Raw genomic sequence first — 19,725 nt, 5'->3', positions numbered from 1 at the left:
CACTAAATGTAAAGGAGATGCAGCCCCACAGAGTTCTCATCAGTGGCACTGCAGCCAGGAACTTGCCTCTAAGGTAGGGAACTGCCCTGGAATGTCCATGGGTACGCTTTAATAACTGAAACAGAACACGCTGCAGAGAAATGGTTTGTGATACGGTTTTCTAAACAGTAATTAGAGATTTCACTGAGCGATAGAAATTCTACAAGACAGAGCCGTGAACCAAGTTGTAGGCCAGCTACAACTCACCATCACAAAAATCTGTGGTTTTTTTTGCAAGAACTAATACAACTACACGGAACGGCTTGTACCCCTCCAAAACCCCATGACCTTACAGAAATGCCACATCACTTCACAAATAAGGTATTTGTCTGTCCCGGTTCAGTATCATGACAGAGATGTTACTGCCCCAGGTCTGTTTTCATGGCCTGCAGCTGCCGCACACCCACCTGGTGGCATGGGAGCCGCTCACACCGCTCCCTGCTCTGAGAAACCCCACAAAGACACAGCCTCCCTTTTACGCTTCCCCCATCCGAGCTACAGCCTGCTGCCTAATCCTCTTCTCAGAAAACCTGGACAGTGAACGATATTATAAAAAAAGGTTTTTATTGTTTATCGAACACCAGACACCTCTCAAAGGGCTGCTACCTACCAACAATTACTACAATTACCTCACCGCGGACCCCGGCTAACACCCGAGGGCAGTTAGCTGCTGCTCTCCGCGTCATTGCTCAGGCTCTCCGCGAGGTCAGCGAGCCCGGCTTTGCTCAGGGCACTGATCAGGTTCTCGGCTGTGGCGTGCGCGCCCTCCTGATCCTGCCAGGCCACCAGCAGCTGCTTGGCCCTCATCCGCACGTCTTCGCTGTCCGACTCAATCTGCCGGATGTCAGAATCCTTCATTTCCAGGTAGGGGGCCAGGGCCCTCCAGTGCTCCCCCAGCCTGCTGGCAAGGATCTCCATTTGGTCGCCTGTCAAAGCTTTGTCCCGTTGCACCTCTGGACCTGGAGAGGAAAAAAAAAACCAACAATAAAAATCACAGCGAGACTCGGGGAGCGTCTCCAGTCGATGCTGCAAATGATTCCTCCCTGTCCTGCCCCATTTCGAGCCTCTCACTCACTCACTCACAGCCTGACATAACCCTGCCATTGCGCCTTTAACCTACCCAAAAGCTCTGGCTTCTCACAGCTGTAGTGGGTTTCAAGAAGAACATCCCTTCCCTGTCTTCTTAAAACTCCCTTTTAAGCATCACCTTGCTTGACTGCTACAGGATAAACAGTTAACGAGCCTCTCAGTCCTGTTAGCAGCAGAGCGACCAGGGTATCAGCTTTAAGATGTGGTCAGTGCTTTGAGGACATTTCTGTCATTCTGGCATCAAGATAAAAACACTCCATGCAGTGCTCTGCTGAGAAGCCAAGTGATCACACAAGTGGGTTTACAAAGCTTTAACTTGGACTATAAACATTGGTGGTAAACCAGGTATTTTACACACTTTAAGAGGAAAAAAACAACACCTTAGAGATTGAGTTACTTACACAAAGTCATCATATTCCTTATTTTTAGCAAATAGCTCACCCTCACCCCACCTGAAGCGTTAGTTGGCACGGACGGAGCTTCAGCTCCTTCTAGCGCTTTCGGTCACAGTCATTAATTTGCACTAAAACCGTTACGTTGAGGGAAAGGACTAGAAGAGCATGAACAACAAAAAGAAGAAAAAGCCCGCAGAGCACTTCCACTGTTTCTAAGCAAAACGTGCAGAGCACAGCTCTCCCCTCTTTGCTTTAAGACAGCAGAAGAGGGATTGACACAGGCCCACAGGCGGCTTTCCAGTAGCAGAAAACCCCCGAGGCTCAGCAGCAGTGGCCAGTGTGCGGGTTCCACACCCCACCTCTCCCCCTGCCCACGCTGGGTCCAAGAGGTAGCGCACGGAGCTACACCGCACCAGGGAGAGGTTCTGGGAGATGGGGGCGGGAGCGAGGATGGAGGAAGGCAATGGACATACACACGGGACAGGGAAGGACACCTGAGAGCACGACACACCAAAGTTACTGGCAAGAGACACACACGAAGGGGCTGGGTCATGGAGAGGAACAAGAGATGGTATTTGTCAGGAAGGTTTCGGTCTTCTCTGTCACAGAGAAGCTTTTGCCTTCAAGACCGACAAATGCAGATGAAGTAAAAATACCCAAAGTGGAACACTGCCGTTTCTGAAGGTCCCATAACTACCTACCCCAGTGGGGTAGAGGGAAGCTCTCACCTGCGGCCTCTACAGGGCAGAAAGAGGGAAGAGGGGCTGAGAAACAGCTGGGATTTCTACCAAGCACTCTGCATCTTTGGGCTACAAACACCTAGTAGCACTAAACACACAACAGGCAGCAAAAATGGCAGAGGCCCCTAATGAAAATGCTTATCTTTTGGCACTGCAGATCAGGAGACTGAGAGGTTGCTACAGGTGTGCCCTGACAAGCTGCACTTTTCAGTATGAATGCGGGTACAAGTCAGAAGCACCAGGGCAACCGGGACTGGTGACCCTGAGCAGAAACTACAGTTAAACACAGCTTCCACTATATGCATCAAGAGAAACTGTGAAAAGACTAAGAACATGCAAATCTTACTTTCATTGTTTTCCTTTAATAAAGCATCATTATCTTCCTCATCTTCGTCTTCGCCTGTTTTTATTTCTTCTGAAGGAGGCTATAATGAGAGAACTAAATATCATTGGATGAATTTTGTGTTCCAAGAGAAATTCTACAGCTCTATGATGGTCCCTGGCACGTGTGTTAGAATGGAAAATCTGACATGATCCCATATGAGAATTAAAAATCTCCCCCAGTCTTCTGCATCCAGAACACCAGTAACAATAAAACAGTGTTAATTAAAAAACAAAACCCCCAAAAATAAACTAATGAAGCTATCAAATGACTTCACAGGATTCTCTCCAGTTCTTTCCACACTACCTACAAATGTGGCATAACATGCATAGCTTTATTACTTCCGTAAAAAAAAATAAAAATCTTCACTCATTTTATTCCTCACTCAGGAATTCAAGTTTTCTGTATTTTCAGACTTTTTTTTTTGTAGACTAGCTACAGGTGGCAAACAAGTAAACAATCAGCAGACTTTTCACTTCTTGATTTAGCTACTGATCAGACAAGATGAACAAAAGGCTCCCTTTTCTACATCTCAGTCGCAGGCCTTACCCATGCATTTGTTTCTTGCCATAATACCTGGTCCAGGACCACTGCATCATCAGGAACACTGCATCAAGTTGTCTATTAAACCGCTCTTCCCTCCCAGTATTTGTTCTAAAATTGCTTTTAGCATCTAGTTAATTCTGATGGCTAGGCAATGAAAACGCTACACATTACAATCCAATTTTTACATCACAGACAAGAAAGGTCTCACATACAAAACCAAGGGTCCGTATGTGCACAAAATACCCGGGTTGCGTGCTAACTCAAAGGCTTAGAAAATGTTCCCCTCCCCAACCATTCGTCTCTTACCACTGTGTATAAAGCAACCTGAAAGACCCCTAAAGCCCTTGCCTCGGATTTGTATTGTTGAACATACAAAGCGATAATGGATTAGATTTACAACTCCATGAGGTCTTTTTTTCTTTACATATTTTAAAAGCCAGGGGGCTGACCAAAGAGCCCTGCTAGATCTTGCTGCAACACCACAGTATCCTCAGCTGCACACGCTGCCCCTTTGCTAACCACAGCTACTGCTGCCACGAGCCACACCACCAGCTTACACCTGCCGTGGAAGGGGTTTGCACTGCAATGCGGAAACCAAGTAGCTTGGTAGAAACATATTCCTATCTACCAACTCTGCAATGGTGAAGAAAAGCCTGGATTGCCACAGCTGTTCGGTCACAGAATACAAGCTCAGCAGTTAATGTTAGCCCAAGTTATCCGAAATTTACTATTACTGGAATCTTCACAGATTAAAGCAATTTTCCCTGCAATATTTCCTTCAGTGTACAAATTTTTTCTTGTGTTTTTCCCCCCATGTACCAAATGGACTGCAGAAAGAGACAAGCAGGAAGTCAAATGAATTCATTTATTATTATTATGATTATTATAGGATAATACCACTTACAGGCAGCTCCTTGGCTAATTTGATTACCATGTTTTCTAGATATTCTGGTAAACTCTTGAATTGTTGGTTCGTTGGCTGGAAGAAGTGGGGACTTCTGCGTGCCAGTAGTCTTAATGCTCTCCACCCATAGTTAGAATTGTTCACAGCCCTACAAAAAAAAAAAAAAAAAAAGTTTGCTTGGTAACACTCTGTCATCTATAAAAGTACACAAAAAGATCTGAGTCATTTTCTAATTAATATAATTCTGTCCAAATCTATACTTTTTGTGTATTACTCGAGTCCAGCACAGATGCACAGTAGTATAGAGAACACTTGGTTTTCTTTAACAATCCAAACGTGCAAGAGATCAAAACAAAGTGAAACAAAGAGATCTACGTACTTGTACTTATTTTCAACCATATTTTCAGGATCTGCCTGTTCAATAGCTTCTTCAAAAAACTCCTCCAGCGTTGGCATATATTCCCTAAAAAAATAAAGTAAGGATCTTAATTCTATGCACATTCTACATAAAATAGCTGTTTTTCAGTTACTTCAGAAACATCTCAAACATACCCCCACATGCTGAGCTCACAAACACACAGGAATCTAAACTGGCTGTTTGTTTTGTGCAATTTGATGGGATGGGGTAAGTAAAACAGGGTCTCTTCCCTCATACACTCACATCCCAGCTCATCCGCAACCAGGGAAAGCCAGAGTACTGCCAACCCCACTTCAGTTATTTATGGTCACTAATTTTAGATGGGAAAGCACCAGGCAGCTTAATATTGTACTTCATGATCTCATCTCAGCAGCTTCCCAGACTTGCTCAGACACGTTTGTTTCACTCCTCCTGGTGATCCCTGTACTTTCTGCTGAACATACTTTGGGTACTTTACACTGGAGAAGAGAAAGCAATAATATACCTGATGGGGAGGGCAAAGAAGGGAGGAGCTGGACTCTCAGATGCTACTCAGTGAGAGCACAAGTGGCAGCAAGCACAAGTCCAAGCACAGGAAATTTTACATGAGCATAAAAAAAAAAGAAAAGGAAACCAAAGATTTTCTGTGATGGTTGTCAAACTCTAGAGCAGGCAGCCCAGAGGCTGTGGAGCTTCCACTTGTGGTGAGACACTGAAAACCTGAGGGTCCTGAGCAACTTGCTGTAGTTGAGCAAGGGGTTGGATGAGGTGGTTTCTAGAGGTCCCTTCCAACCTCAACTCTTCTGTGGTAACGTGATTTAAAAGACAGAAGTTGTGGTCCACAGGGGACACATTAAAAGGTCAACTGGTATTTCCGTTCTCTGAACAGCTTGTGGTTGCTTCTATATGATATTCAAACCAGTACATAAGGAAGCATGGCCTAAAGCTCTAACAAAAATAATATTCCCAATGATCAGGGACAGCCTTCTGCTTTGAAGACTACACACAAACATTACTGAGAGCTGTAGGTTACTGTGAGCCAAACTGATCAGTGCTACAAAGCAGACTCATGGTCTGTGTTTCTCCTGCCTAATGTTTGACAGAGATACCAGCTTCTACAAGAGAACCTAGCGATCAGTCAGGTAAATTAAAATAAAAAAAAAAAAAAAGAAGAAAAAAAAGGGAAAAGAGAATGCTGGTTTCCAAGTTCACTTTGGTTTTGTTTTGAGAACCATACTTTGCCCAGAAAACCAGTGCTGCATGTGTGTTTACAATGTGTTACTGACTATGTGCATGTTTAAGTGCACCATAAAAACCCATCTGATTTCAATCCTATTGTACTTGGCACATTTTAAAAAGCAGATTTTATCCCAAGAACAGCTATCTAAAACAAAGACAGGCAAAGAAGTATTAACCCACTTAATAAAGACTTGAGGAATCAATGTAAAAAAGTGAAAGTCTCTTGACCGTGTTCAGTCACAGTGTCCACAATAAAACTTTAAACTGAATCCAGACTCTCTGGGACCTGCTCTTTCCTGTTAACCATCACATGCGGTTCCCCCCCATCCTTTTTTTTTTTTTTTTTTTTTCTGTGTGCTGTCCATGTCCGTGTTCCCCCTGCCTCCCTCCCAGCTCTTTCTCCTCTCCATGCACCAGGAATCACAAGTTTTGGGTAAGCACACGCTTACCTGAAAATCATGGCTAAATAGCTCGCCAACTTCATTAGAACCAGACTTGGCAAAATTCCTTTATTACAGAAACTACCTAATTATACAATCACCCTCTATTACATGAGTGAACAATAGCAAAGAAAACTGTGAGAAGATTTCAAGACAGAGATGCATAGAATCAGCTTCTCTCAAGACACAGCACGATGGAATGCTCTATACGATCATCTTGAACACTTTCCTTATGCAACTTTGTAATAACTGTAATTTTGCATAAATCAGAGTGCTGGAAGTTAGCTTTAGACAATAATGTGCTATTTCTTACCTACCTACTCTCAGATTTGCAAGCTTCCATGTTATCGGGACATAAGTTCCACAGGCGGGTCAGTTCCTCACTGAAAGAGAGGAGCACAAACACAAACTGAACTCCTTCATCTGATCATCCCACGTTCCATCATTTGCCAAAGCCAGACACACGAAACAGTGCTACACAAATTCTCTTCCCAAAGCCTTTATAACAAAGGGTGTAATACAAATTTTGTGATACAAACGTATTCGGAATTACCAGAAGTGACATAAACGTTATCTGATGTTACAAATTAGGAAAATAACTTTCTAAACTTCTACTTAAGTCTCTGGCTGATCTGTGGACAGAACATTTTGTTTTGATAAATGAAGTAATTTATCGTTTTCTTTTTCAGAAGGGACATTGAGCACTCAGTGTTTAGTAACTCAGTACAAGATCTTGAGGCTCAAGAGGAGATCATAATTTCCACATCTAGGTTTGGTGAACAGCTACAATACAGAGACTAGAATTTCTCCTAGAAATAAAGTGGAAAAATATAGCACTTAGAATACTTCTTGATATGATCTCTCCAATGGAAGATTTTGCATATTACTTAGCCCCACGGATAAAACATCAGTAGGTGTTATTTTAAAATCCATGGCATAGACACATGTTAAGCAAAAACAAAGAAAACAAAAGGATAAAAACTGATCCAACAAGTATAAAAACACTAATTTGCAGCCTATGACTTACGGACTATCTATAAGGGATCTATAAGAGATGACTAAGGAAAAGCCCACTTGGTTTTAAACCAAGTTTTGCAGTTCCAAAGTGAGGAAGTTTGAAAAACACTCACTAGAAAAACAATCAGTGGCAAAAAACAAAACAAAACAAAACAAAAATCAACCACCAAAGTAACCACCACCACAGAAACCCTCTAAAGAAAAAGAAAAGCAACAACAACAACAAACCACAACGTACTTCCCCATAAGGATTTTTTTGTTTGGTCCTTTTCCTAAGAAGTCCTCAGGAGCTGGCCTCTTTCTTGCAGGCCTCATTGGCTTAGAATCAGGAGGCCTAAAGGAAAAAAAAAAAACAAAACAGCTCTTTAATATCAAGTCAGTAATATTTAAGAAAACAAAACTAAGCCAATTCATTTCAGGTGGCTTTGAGTTAAATCACAGTGAAGGTATTCAGAAGGACTGAGATTCCCAGGGTGGAAAGGAGGGGGAAGAGGAGAGAGAACATAAAGTAGGGATAAGGAAAAGGATTTTCCAGACACCAAAATCAGTTCACTCACAAATTTAAAGGTTTATCAGAGTTCCAGTACAGAAAAAGAAGCAAATCACATTTATTCCAGCAGCACATACTAAGTGTGATCTACCCTGCTGCTGGGATCATCTGCACTACGATTGCAAGCTCTCCTTCCCCAGCTGCACCTGATTTCATGGGATCAGAGAATGGAGATCCCACATCACTGAGGTAAGGGTAAGACCTACCCAAGCTGAAACTCTGGCTGAGATCTAAAGAAGGAGACAGAACATTTATACAAGTCAGATTTATTAATTTTAATTAATTAATAATTAATTTAAGATTCAATCAAATATTTAAGTCAGATTTAATAATTTTAATTAATTAATAATTTTACATTTTCTTTTCCAATAGTTATTTCTCTCTTCTTACCACCCCCCTCCCTTTTCTATAAATTGCTTGAAGCCAGGAAAAGATGGCTCCACCTGACCTCTGCACAAAAGAATTTGTGAAAAGGTAGTGGCCCGTCTGCTGCTCACCACTAAGGGGCTGTGGCCAGTGGAGAGAATAGTCAAGCACACATATGGAATCTCAGTTCATATTTGCCACTCGTTAGTAACTAATTACGCAGGAAATCTTTTGATGGCAATAGCCACTGAGCTGTACATTCCTTTCAGGTAAGCGATCGCCACCAAGTGGCAAACATCATAATAATTCCAGGTTTGCTGCCCCATTAAAGCCATAATGCCAAAGGAATTGCTTTAAGAGGCAATCCCTACTGCTATATAGCAAAGTCAGGCACTGACTTCTTCATCACAGCGTCTGCCAAAGGCAGGAAGGGAGACAACGTGATCCCCAACCACTGGATCCTTGGTATTAAGAGAACAAAATGCTGCCATGAGACAATGAGGAATGCTCTCCTGAGACCCAGAGATGCATCACCACCTCTTCATTGGCATTACAAAGCCTTAAAACTTTTGGCAGAAATCTAAGAGCATTCTGCACATGTGGAAGGGACATCCAACTATACAAATGTCTAGGTTGTGTGAATCATTGAGTTCATATACACTGTGCATATATATTCAGAAACCGAGCCATCATTTCAAATAAATGACAAATTTCTACTTTGAAAGAGAGATACCTTTCTTTCACAAAGCTTGGGCAGCCCTCATTTTTCCATGAGTTCCAGTTTTCTTCTGTATTTAATATATGCTGGAGAAACATAATATTCCATATTATCAGAGTCATAATTACCTTTAAAGTTGGCCCCACAAATATTAAGCCATTGTAACTAAGGAAAAAACTTGGTTTTAGTGTATTTCAGCCACAAATTTGAAGGTCATCAGTACAATATTAGGTAGTTGGTTTAGTTTATCCAAAAACAGTGCATCTCCTTGCTCCAATGACTATGGGAAAGGCTTGATTTCTCTTTCTCTGAGCAAAGAAAGAGATATAGCCAAAGGAAAATTAAAAACAGAAAGCAGAAAGATTGAAAAAAGGTTAAATTCCATTTGTGTTTTATTTCCCATGTCTCTGGGCACAGTACTCCTTCCCGCAAAGATATATATATATAAATTTTAAATGATCTCATGTAAGTATACATGCACATGTATGACCATTTCCATTTCTCCCCAGCAGAAAGAAGAAAAGCACATTAACAAAAACATGGGAAAATGTGGCTAAAACTAAAAGATGTTATGAGATCTCTTCCTGAGATGAGATAAAAGGTCTCTCAGACTTTATGTTTACGTTCTAAGAGATGGTTTATTACTGATATGGCCTTTTTACTCCTTAGACACTCTAGAGAGACCTTGGTTCAGACATGCACCAAAGTTCTTACCTCTACCATTTTTGAGAATCTTTCCCCATCTGGCGGATTTTCTGAAAGAAGCTATGATTGGGAGAAAAAAAAAAAGTTAACTTTTAACATTATACTTTACAGAATATTTAGGAAAAAAAAAAAAAAAAAACGGCTGTTACTGCTTCAAAGGTGGTTAATACACTATGACATGAGGTAACTACATTTTCTACGTAATTTCTACGTAAGAATCTATGGTACCAACCTGGTAAACTGCCTTTGTAGTATCTTCAATCCAAAGAGATTGTTCGTCTGTTAGAACATAGTTTGAACTGGAATTGAAAAAGAGAAATCATTAAATCATCTTTTTTTTTTTTTTTGTTAAATGTGAAGAGATGACTAAATATTGAAATAGTGCTGAGGACACACCCTTTACACTACGTGCTTTCTGTGCTTCCTAAGAGGTGTTGGAGGGGAGTTGAAGAAGGAACTCTGAATATGCTCTGATCTGGTCCCATGGACTGAACATTTTTTGGTTTGTGGCTTTAATTTGATGTGCTTGTGGAAAATACTTCCAGGTTTAACTTCAGCCAGTAGAAAGTTCATTTGTGTGATTCAAGAACAGATCTTTATGTGGACCCAAAGCACAGCAAACGGACACAAAAACCAGACTTCAAAAGATCCGCTCCTAACCTCGGCTAAAGCACTACTGTAGACAAACCATAGTAAAAGGAAGAATTAATCTACTGGCATTATATGGACACACATCTTGAGTACCATAAACCATGAGTTCTATATAGCATAACCTAGAATTATAATGCAATTAGTAAGTAGAAGTGAAAAAGTAAAAAGTAGAAATAAATACAATACTTAGGATGTGGCTCATTTCCTTTCCAAGAAGAGATCAGAATTCTTTTGTGAACAAATTAGTGTTATACCATGCCATATATATATTACACTGTCCTTGCCCACTGATAAATGAGTGCTTTTAATGAACTGCTGAATGAACTGTCACTGAAATGATCAACTACCACCTCTACAGGGCTGAATTGCAGTTCAGGATACCTGAATTCTAGTCCTTCTCTGCCACTGGCTCACCTTGGTAAATAAATTATAGAACGAGGATAATAAAACTGATCTAGTTTGCAAAGTTCTCTGAGATCTGTTTGCAAAAGGCAGTATATTACAGGTGAAAGCCTTAAATGTTAATTTTTATGTGCCCATATGGTTAATGGCACAGGAAAAGAACAAACAGGAACATTTTTCTTCAGCATAACAGTGGAGTACTGAGTAGAAAAAAAACAGGGCTTTGTTCTGTCCCATCAGTTTATAAAAGGAGTAGTCACCCTTGTTATCTCTTGCTGTTTTAGACATAATTCTGCAGAGCTTTAGGAAGAAACAAATCAGCAAACACTGCCACATGTGGATGGCAAAGTTGATGATATATATGCCATCATTTTGAATCTGTAGGTATCCTGCACTACCTAATGGCCTGCTGCTAGAGGCACTCCTTCCCTCTCATGGCTGGCATGCACCTTAACCAACCTCTAGAGGTCTCTGCTTCTCTGAAATCCCACCCAACTAACTAACCTGACAGAAAACTCTGCAAGACAAGCAGATGTGTTTTTGCTGTCTTAAAAAACTGCACAAACTTGAGACTAACAAACACCGGTGTCCCTGCAAGGGGAAGCAGAGAATCACACAAAGGCAGGAATGAGACCTCCCCTTTACTGCCGTAAAATAATTTCATCCACCTCTTATATTTACCAGTCCAGGGTTCCACAAGATTCACCAGAACCTTAGAATGAGTAGATGTAAGTGCTTTTAAAATGTTTCAGTTTAACTCAATCCGTATTACCTTTTAAATTTGACCTGTCCCTTCAGATACTGAAAGAGTATTAGATACTGCAACAAGATGTGACGGCGAAAGTTACTGTCACTCAGCTGTAAATCCATCAACTAGACCAAAAAAAAAAAAAAAAAAAAGAAAAAGAATTACACATAGACTTTAAAGACATTAAACATGCATAACTGCAAAAAAAAAAAACAACAAATATTTTCAGATAAATCAGACGGGGACAATTTTTACAAGAAGATGATGATGGCAAGTCATTACAAAAATCTCTATTCAGGATCACCTATACGTTAAAGACAGTGCTCCACAAAGCTCCACAAGATCCGTGCAACTGCCATTCAGCACAATTTAGGAAAGACAGTTATCAAAACTTTTAATGTAACCCATTCCTTAGAATCACAAGGACCTGCTTGTAAAAGCAAACGGCGTATTTCTTAAGTTTTTCTTTTTTGAATTTTATCCTGCTGGATTTCACAACATTCTGCCTAAGGAATCATTCACTTTGAAATGAACACGAATTTGGAACAACAAATATTCAAATTTTTCAGTAACTGAAGGACAGCTTACTACCTTTTCCTATGAACTACTGGCTACGTAAGGGTTTGGCTATCAAAAAAGTGTTTACCCCTATCACCAGCGTACACTGGTACACTGCTGTTTTTACACCTCATGTGTTGCAACACGATTTCCATGATCTCATACAAAGAGAGCACTGAGAAGATTCTTTAAAGAAAAAGACCTTCCACCTGTGTATTTATTAAGCAACCAGTTCTATATCATTTCAAAATTCTTGACACAGAAATTGAAGGCTTATAAGCATGCATATTCCTTCTCTTCACCCTCCCAATTCCAGAAAGAGAAAATTTATTTTGCATTGTGACTTGCTTTGTCACCTACTAACACCTGCCTGCAAAAGTTAAAGTTACAAGTTATTCCAAAATGAAGACAAAAGCATTAGGATTCAATTCAATAGCATTTCATTTCTTAGTTAACTCTTAACAGAGTTCAAAACGCTCAATACCATTTTCAAAGCGATTTTAAACAAGACTTAAGAAAAAGGAAATATGGTTAACACATCAGCCAAGTTTTGAAAGCGTAATTGTAAAGACAATAAAAAAGCAGCTCCATAAATATTTACTTTAATTTCCCTTTTTAAAATGAAAACAAACAAAAACGTATTGAGTGAAATAAACAACAGCTTTCCTGCAGACTATTCCAGAAATAGTAGTCCCTGAATCTTCAACTAAACAGACAGAATCCAGAGAGAAGGAATAAAATGTAAGAACAGAAGAAATTTATCTTAATGCAGCAGTCAATGCAATGGGATTGTTGGAGAAACTGTGGAGACATTCCAAACCCAATTGGACGTGGTACAGATCAAAACCTGCTCGAGCTGAGAGCTTTGAGCAGGGAGGCTGAATGAGATTATCTCCACAGGTGCCTTCCGACCTCAGCTACTCTTGATTCTGAGCAAAGAGACCACGTACCTTTTCACTAGTTAGGAACTTTGCAAAATACACGTGTTCTCCGCCTGTTTTTAGTTCTTCCAGCTTTTTTCGGGAAGCTTGAGTGTCATCCAATTTGTAACTTTTGAAAACTGCCAAAACTTCTTCTGAGTACTATAAAACAAGAGTTATTTACCACATGAAGAAAAAAAATAAACTAAGAAAGCTTGTATTTAGAGAACTATAATAGATGTAGTGCCAACCAAGTAAAATTGGTAGCAGACTTGCTATCAGCCAGTCAAAATAACACCTATTTGCCAATGTACCAATGCACAGGGGATCTCTGAACATTATTTATGAGTCAAAGCATTATTTATCATTTCAGAACATCTACTCAACTGGAGCATTTAAATGTACTAAGGACAAAATGCTATGGCTTGTAAATAGAGCACAATCGCTTTCTTGTTTAGATGTTATGAAGAAAAAAAAAGTATGTATCATAATAGTGCTAACATTCAAACATCATCACATTTGTTCAGAATTATTACAAAAGGTACATAGGTGAAAGTTAAGTTTGCAGTGCTTTTCTTAAAATCAATTCAGCCTTCAAACTGCAATGAAGAAAATATGTCAAAAAATTCATCTGAAAGACTTCAACCTGACCGTCATTCTCTCAACCATGTTTTATTATAATAATCTTTTTTCTTTTTGAGCTCTGAGGACATAGACCTCGTTAACCAGATTTATATAAGGATGTCTGTACAGATGTTACCTCTAAATTTCTACAATACAGAGAACAGAGACTTTTTTTTTTTTTTTTTTTTTTTTAAAAAAGTGGGCTTTACTGTTAAAAAGTTAAAAAGTTTTTTACTGTTAAAAACTGAATGACCAAGGGTGAAGAAATGGGTAAGCTTTGCAGTAAATCATCCTCAACATTCAAAGTAAGCAAAATTGAAACAGGTGGCTGAAGTCAACAGCTGGTTCAAGTCATTGCTTCTACAAAGTGATCTGTTTCAGTAGAATCCTATCAATTTTAGGAATCTAGTGGGATTAACATTCAAAAATAAGCAATACTCAAAAGAAAGGCCTGGGATTAGGTAGAACTATTTAAAAAGTTCTGCTTGTTGCAACTAATAAATCACAAAAAAGTACTTCTGACATTACTGAAACATATGAAGTGTTTCTGTAATTGACTTACTCAAGTTTTTTAGAAGATTTACAGCTTAATATACTGTTTACTGTCAAAGGCTCACTTTAGAAACCAGCAAAATGCACTTCCTCATATGTTCCTCATTTTCAATAGCATTAACAGTTGAACTGTTCCATTCTTGCTCAGTCACTCTTTTACTTATGTAAATTTTTTTCTTACTTTTTACTTAGGATGAATTGTTGAACGCATGAACTGAGATTACCTTAAGAAAAGTCTTCCATGAGACCTTCTCATAGCACTGCACAGGATTTCTAAAGTAATCTTGAAGTGACCAGAATTTTCTATACAGATTATAATCTATTGGAATGGAACTGGAAAAAAAAAATATGGTTAAGAAAATCCATACTGAAAGCACTGCATTAAATTCAAGTCCACTCAGAAAGGTGCAATAAAGTCCATAGTGAGCCCTTATGGAAAAGTCTATCATTCAAAACTTGTCCCTAAAAGAGTCTTCCATCCAGCCTACTGTTACTTTTTCCATCATAACAACACAAATGGTGAAGCAAAAGGGACCTAGGAGTTTTATACTGCCTGGGGAACGAAGAAGAACAAAGTCCTTTTTCCTAAATGCACACACAGCATGTGCTCATTATCCCTGAACACGTTTTACCAGAACAAGTTTTGTCAAGATACTTGGGAGAACTGTGAAAGAATACCAGTAGTTTTCATCGAGAGTATGAAACTTTTTTCAAATAATCTGTAGACTTTATACTTCTAGGCAACTTCCATTTTAAAAACCTGCTTCCATTAAAAAAACAAAAACAAACAAACAAACAAGCAAACAAAACAACTATCCAGTCACAAAGGGGCAAGAAATAACTAGAATTCTGAGCGCAACATTTAAAGTTATTCTCCAAACCGTTCTTTCCTTTCACTTTATAAAATTATGTTTCAATGTTTAGACTTGTTATAAGCTCACCAGCTTGTTGGGGCTTCATCATCTCCCATTTCACCTTCTTCTACCTCCATCCCTTCATCTCTCTCCTCCGAGTGCTAATAGGAAAAAATAACGAAGAACTCGTGTAAGTGCCACTGTAATTTGTATAGATTTTTCATGGCGTTCTTTAGTTTTATACCAATTATTGCACTTCAGATGCTTAGGCTGGTAATTTAACAGATCTCCAGTAAATACCCAAGTCCTTGTCTTAACACTATACTACACTTTAAAATGGTAGCCTGACCTACACTGGAAAAACAAAAAACAAGAAATAAAAAACAAACTCATAAGGAAACCTCTGTTCTCTGTAGACTGTATGGAAAACTTTTTACAGTAAGTGACAGTTCTCATCTCTCAGTCAAATCAAGATCCCTTTCCACCCCCAAGCCTACACAGTTTACTGTACCAAATAGCATGCCCATTTCCAGAATCAGCCAGCTGGTCTGGAAGAGGGAGAACCAAATTATGAACGTACAGTTCTGAATGTAGAATGTTCACAGTAGCAATCTTAGGTGGTTACAGAATAGGTTTCTGCAGAATGAGTGAAAAATGACACAGGATTCTCACCTTCTGTCCTAATGTGCTCTCATGTTCATTGGTATTGAAAACAGTGACATTTTCCAGGTTGAACTGACTCTGCAAATTGAGTCCTGCAGAAAATAGAAGGTCAGTCTCCAAAGCTGTGAAGTTCATAAGTCCGTTAGTTCAGTTCATTATTTATGAGATACTGCTATTAAATTCTCAGAAACAGCATTCAAAACCTGTGCTTGAAATCACAACAAATTAAAGCCACCTACAACACTAACAACAGAGACAAGAAATAAGATACAAAGTGCTTTTCTCCAACTGGATTTCATCTGCAACCTTCACAAGCTTAAAAGATGCAACCTATTTAGTCTTTGCCATGTGTTAGGTGTGATGAAATGGAAAAACCTTACCAGATTTTTCAGAAAGCGGAAATAACCTAGCCAAGAACAGCTGAATTCTTCCACAGAAGACTGTGTTTTGTGACTTTGATAGCCTTCTTAGGAGATCTAAATATTGCAAAAAGTACAGAATATTAGTATTTGTCCCTCTTTCAATTTCTTACACGCTAGACTTTAAGACTTGCTAATCACATCCCACGTAACTCATGAAAAGATGCTAAGGTTTGTAAATTTAAATGCCAGTAACTTCCTCAGATCAGCCACAGTTTTCCCAAATGTATTCTATTTATTCTCTGAATTCCTACAGTGGCAAGAAAAGATTAGTTCAAACAAATCCAAATCAGATACTGCCTCTGACTGGGGCCTTGTCATTGCTGAGAGATAAATACTTTTCAGATGTTCTTCTGTAAGTACCTCCACTGCTGAAGAGATTTCCCTACGGTCAGAATAACTTTTACATTAATCTGCAAGACTCATGAACATGCACTAAGATACGTGACCTGCTTTTATTACTTATTGAATGCCTCTGATCAAATTATTAAACTCACTTTAATCTGCTGTTCCTTAATCCCCCACCACAACCTGTGAAGAACTAGAACTCACCATTGCACATTCGTAGCAAGTAATTTTTCCCTGCAGAGTAAAACGTATTCTGAAACAGAGTAAAAAGTACTGAGATCATTAAGAGACAGCAAAAGTGTTTTTGAGCAATTTTAATTAAATCACATGCAAGTATAAGTCATTCCTACTCTTAACTCTAAATTTCAGTTTTCCCTTAAATAAGAAACTGTTTTCATGAAAGGCCAACATAAAACAAACAACCCCAAAGATTTCAAGAAAGCATAAACCACAAAACTTAAATCCAGTTTCCCCCCCTCAAATAAAAAGGAAAAACCAAAACCCCAAACAAACCACTAAAAATCCCCACACATAACAATGAACTGTATGAGTGGGATCCTCTTTGTTTTTCCTGGACCACACTAATTTTTACACTCATTTCCCTTATCCTTCCGTGCATTATTTCTATACATATATAAAGAGCAACACACAAAAGATTTAGTGCATTGACGGTAATAGTAGTTTGGCAGTAAGAAAATGAGAATGCTTGAATGAATGATAAGAAGCAGTTTGTGAATATACTGGGGAAGACTACATTATCTCAAATAGAACAGCCTGAAGGTCTATGGGAAGAAGTCTAGGAAAGAAAAGAAGAGAAGGAAAACAAAACATGCTTAATGTTACAACTCTAACACAGACAGCTGCACAGAGAATTAAAAACTGTTCATAAAAATGGTTTGGGTAGACAAAAGCTTTGGCATAACATACATTTTGGAAAAATACTTACTGATTTCCATGTAGCAACATTCTTCTCCACAAAAGTGAAAATTTTGTCACACTGATCCAAAGGCAAGCAATCCAGAACATCTCCCAGAAGCACAAAAGGGGTTGATGCAGTGCAGATACCTATGAGGAACAGCGAGTGTTTTGTTCAGCAAATTTGAACTGGAATGCAGTAAGATGCATGGCAGTTGATGGACATGTTCCCAAAGAAGCAAAAAAGTTCTCCTGAGTTTCTACATAGCCTAACAAAAAGCTTTGGCTGAAGTATGAACTCCCACTGAAGATATTTTTGTATGCGTGTACACATGCAGATGAGAGCTTTGTGTTAATGTGCAGAAAACACTAAACGAGAACTGTTTTAAAAATCTCAGAAGACTCAAACAGCTAGCCTTGCATCTCACAATTAAACTCCTTCAGACTTCTAAATCCATAGTTCTACTGCATACACATAAGAAGTCTGAGAGTCTTTTCCTCAAGCATGTATATCCACGCTCTGTACCTTGCTAATGTCTGCATGCATCGTAATCATAGATCATGTTATTCTACAGTTGTTAAGACACATACGTAATTGAGCTATACTTAATAAAACAAGTATTTGATAGGTAATGTGAACAAGTAAATAAATAGAAGTATGTGAAAGACTCTTCAAAAGAGATTAGCACAATGATTTCTGACACAGAAGATGACAGTTATCAAAACAGATCCAAGTATCTAAAAAACACCAGTGTCCTGGCAGGTCAGTATGTGGGAGGAGAGCAGAGACATTCAGTACACAAAGGTCACACAAGTAACTGAATTTAATTCTTATTTCACTCCTCTCATTAAACAGAGTTAACCACTACCGTAAACACCACATATTATCAAAGCCAACTGCTGAATACTACTTACAAAAATCAAAGTATTAAAAACAGAAACAATCCTACAGCCCCCCAAACTGCCAACAGGTTTGAGAAAAAGATGCTCACCTTCTGTGACTCCATTAATAGCAAGAGAAATAATTGCCAGGAGATTTTCACACGGAGCTTTATTTATCTAAGCAAAAAGAACAGTTTTAAACTTCTTTATTCTGACTTTAATATATTTAATGAAACCAAAATTCTTGTTTCTAACCAGGGGTATTTATAACAGATATTGACATTGAAATTTCAACCTGTTACTCATCAGTTAACTGTATACAGATTTATTGAATGAGCAACATTTCTTGACCAGTTCCAGCTTTTGAAGACCCTACAATATTTACCCTGCAGACTGTGTCATTCACCTCTGAATATAACTACCCTCCATTCCACCTACACTCAAGTAATACCAACAAAAACACCCTCTGTTTCCTTTTGTTTACTGTCAGGCAGCTTTGTTACATGCTAGTAACAGATAACCCACTCCACCCTACTCTTGAAGTATAATGCAGAATAATCTGTATTTATGAACTCGAATTTTCAGACTGTTTTTTTTTAATAATCAGTATTTCCCAATACTGCAATAAGTTGCTGTTAAACTAATATCCTAACTAGTAGATTAAAGTTGGATTTATACTAAAAGACATGCTGTAGCAGTTTGAAGTACTTACTATTTCTTCTTCTACAATAACTCTAAAAGCTTGATCCAAGGTACACTTCTTTTCATTTTCACTGCAAACACAAACATCTCACATCAGTTAATAACGTTATTATTAGGAACACACAAAAAAAGATCTGAAAACGGGCACTTTTTAAAGCAAATGGCAGCCACTTACCTCCCAGGAATCTGGTTAAATGCGTTCAGCAGCGGTTTGATAGTTTTGTTATGCAGGGCCTCTCTGGTGGAAGACTATCAAAGTGCGAACAGACAAAAGTTACAAGAGCAGTATGAAGCTGGAATGGTACCAAGGTTGTTTCTGCCAGATCACTTTTGTTTTCTGCCACCTGATGGTCAGAAATGCGAGGGAACCGTGCGTACCGCACCCCGTGTGTTGATTTACATGTAAACACACACCACGTATCGACTTACAAAGGAGCCTTTGGAAACAAATCGGGTAAATAACAAGAAATATTTAGCAAATTAGGCATGTGAGGTAGCAGATCACGCCTCACACCCGAGCTACCCGAGGGCTGCATGGTGGAAGCGAAGCACAAAGGGGCGCGCTGCGTTGTGCCCGCTGTTTCACCTACCACACCCCCAAGCCCCCCACAGCCTCCCCGTCTCAGCAGAGGTTTTTGGGGCGGTTTGGGATGGGGGTGCGAGCCCCACTCCCCGCTTTTCGCGGCGCGTTACGGGCACCTCAGCACCCAGCCGGGCCCTCCCCACAGCCAGGCGCGGCCCCCCTCAGCACGGCCCATCGCGAGATGGCGGCAGCCCCGCGTCCCCCCGGCCCCGTCGCCGTCCCCCCGGTCCCGTCCCGTCCCCCCGGTGCCCCCCGGGCTGCTCACGGTGAAGCGGAGCCGCGCCTCGGGCAGGCTGAAGAGCGGCGGCGACATGGCTGGGCTCCGGCCCGCGGCGCTCCGCGATGACGCGATGGCGGCCGGGCGGCCGTTGGCGCTG

At 39.7% G+C, this 19,725-nt stretch overlaps 1 protein-coding gene across 2 annotated transcripts; it reads right to left on the bottom strand.

Annotated features, from left to right (window-relative positions):
* Positions 1-432: 432 nt before the first annotated feature.
* THOC1 (THO complex subunit 1) lies at positions 433-19,698 on the bottom strand. 2 transcript variants are annotated; one of them, XM_082754038.1, is made up of 22 exons: positions 19,614-19,698; positions 18,941-19,014; positions 18,776-18,836; positions 18,174-18,240; positions 17,213-17,331; positions 16,471-16,519; positions 15,880-15,975; positions 15,509-15,591; positions 14,924-14,997; positions 14,207-14,315; positions 12,837-12,968; positions 11,353-11,453; positions 9,760-9,826; positions 9,537-9,587; positions 8,838-8,908; positions 7,945-7,968; positions 7,427-7,522; positions 6,489-6,554; positions 4,475-4,558; positions 4,096-4,243; positions 2,610-2,688; positions 433-998 (listed from the first exon to the last, which is right to left on the bottom strand). In XM_082754038.1, the coding sequence occupies exons 1-22, from the start codon at positions 19,659-19,661 to the stop codon at positions 703-705; spliced, it is 1,995 nt and encodes a 664-aa protein (XP_082610164.1). In that variant the 5' UTR covers positions 19,662-19,698; the 3' UTR covers positions 433-702. The 2 variants fall into 2 exon arrangements, with proteins under 2 accessions (XP_082610164.1, XP_082610165.1); XM_082754039.1 differs by lacking the exon at positions 7,945-7,968.
* Positions 19,699-19,725: the final 27 nt, after the last annotated feature.

This window comes from Aythya marila, assembly GCF_965140915.1.
Source record: "Aythya marila genome assembly, chromosome: 2".
NCBI lineage: Eukaryota > Metazoa > Chordata > Aves > Anseriformes > Anatidae > Aythya > Aythya marila.
Note: the sequence above shows the minus strand (reverse complement) of the source record. Positions and strands in the feature narration are given on the sequence as shown.

Bases quoted from the DNA above. Each gene is read 5' to 3' on its own strand.
- THOC1 (XM_082754038.1), bottom strand. From the start codon at position 19,661: ATGTCGCCGCCGCTCTTCAGCCTGCCCGAGGCGCGGCTCCGCTTCACC. The intron at 17,332-18,173 runs GTGAGCATCTTT...TGTTCCTCATAG, and splicing joins TATTAATGGAGTCACAGAAG to GTATCTGCACTGCATCAACC. The intron at 9,588-9,759 runs GTTGGTACCATA...TCCCAATCATAG, and splicing joins CTACAAAGGCAGTTTACCAG to CTTCTTTCAGAAAATCCGCC.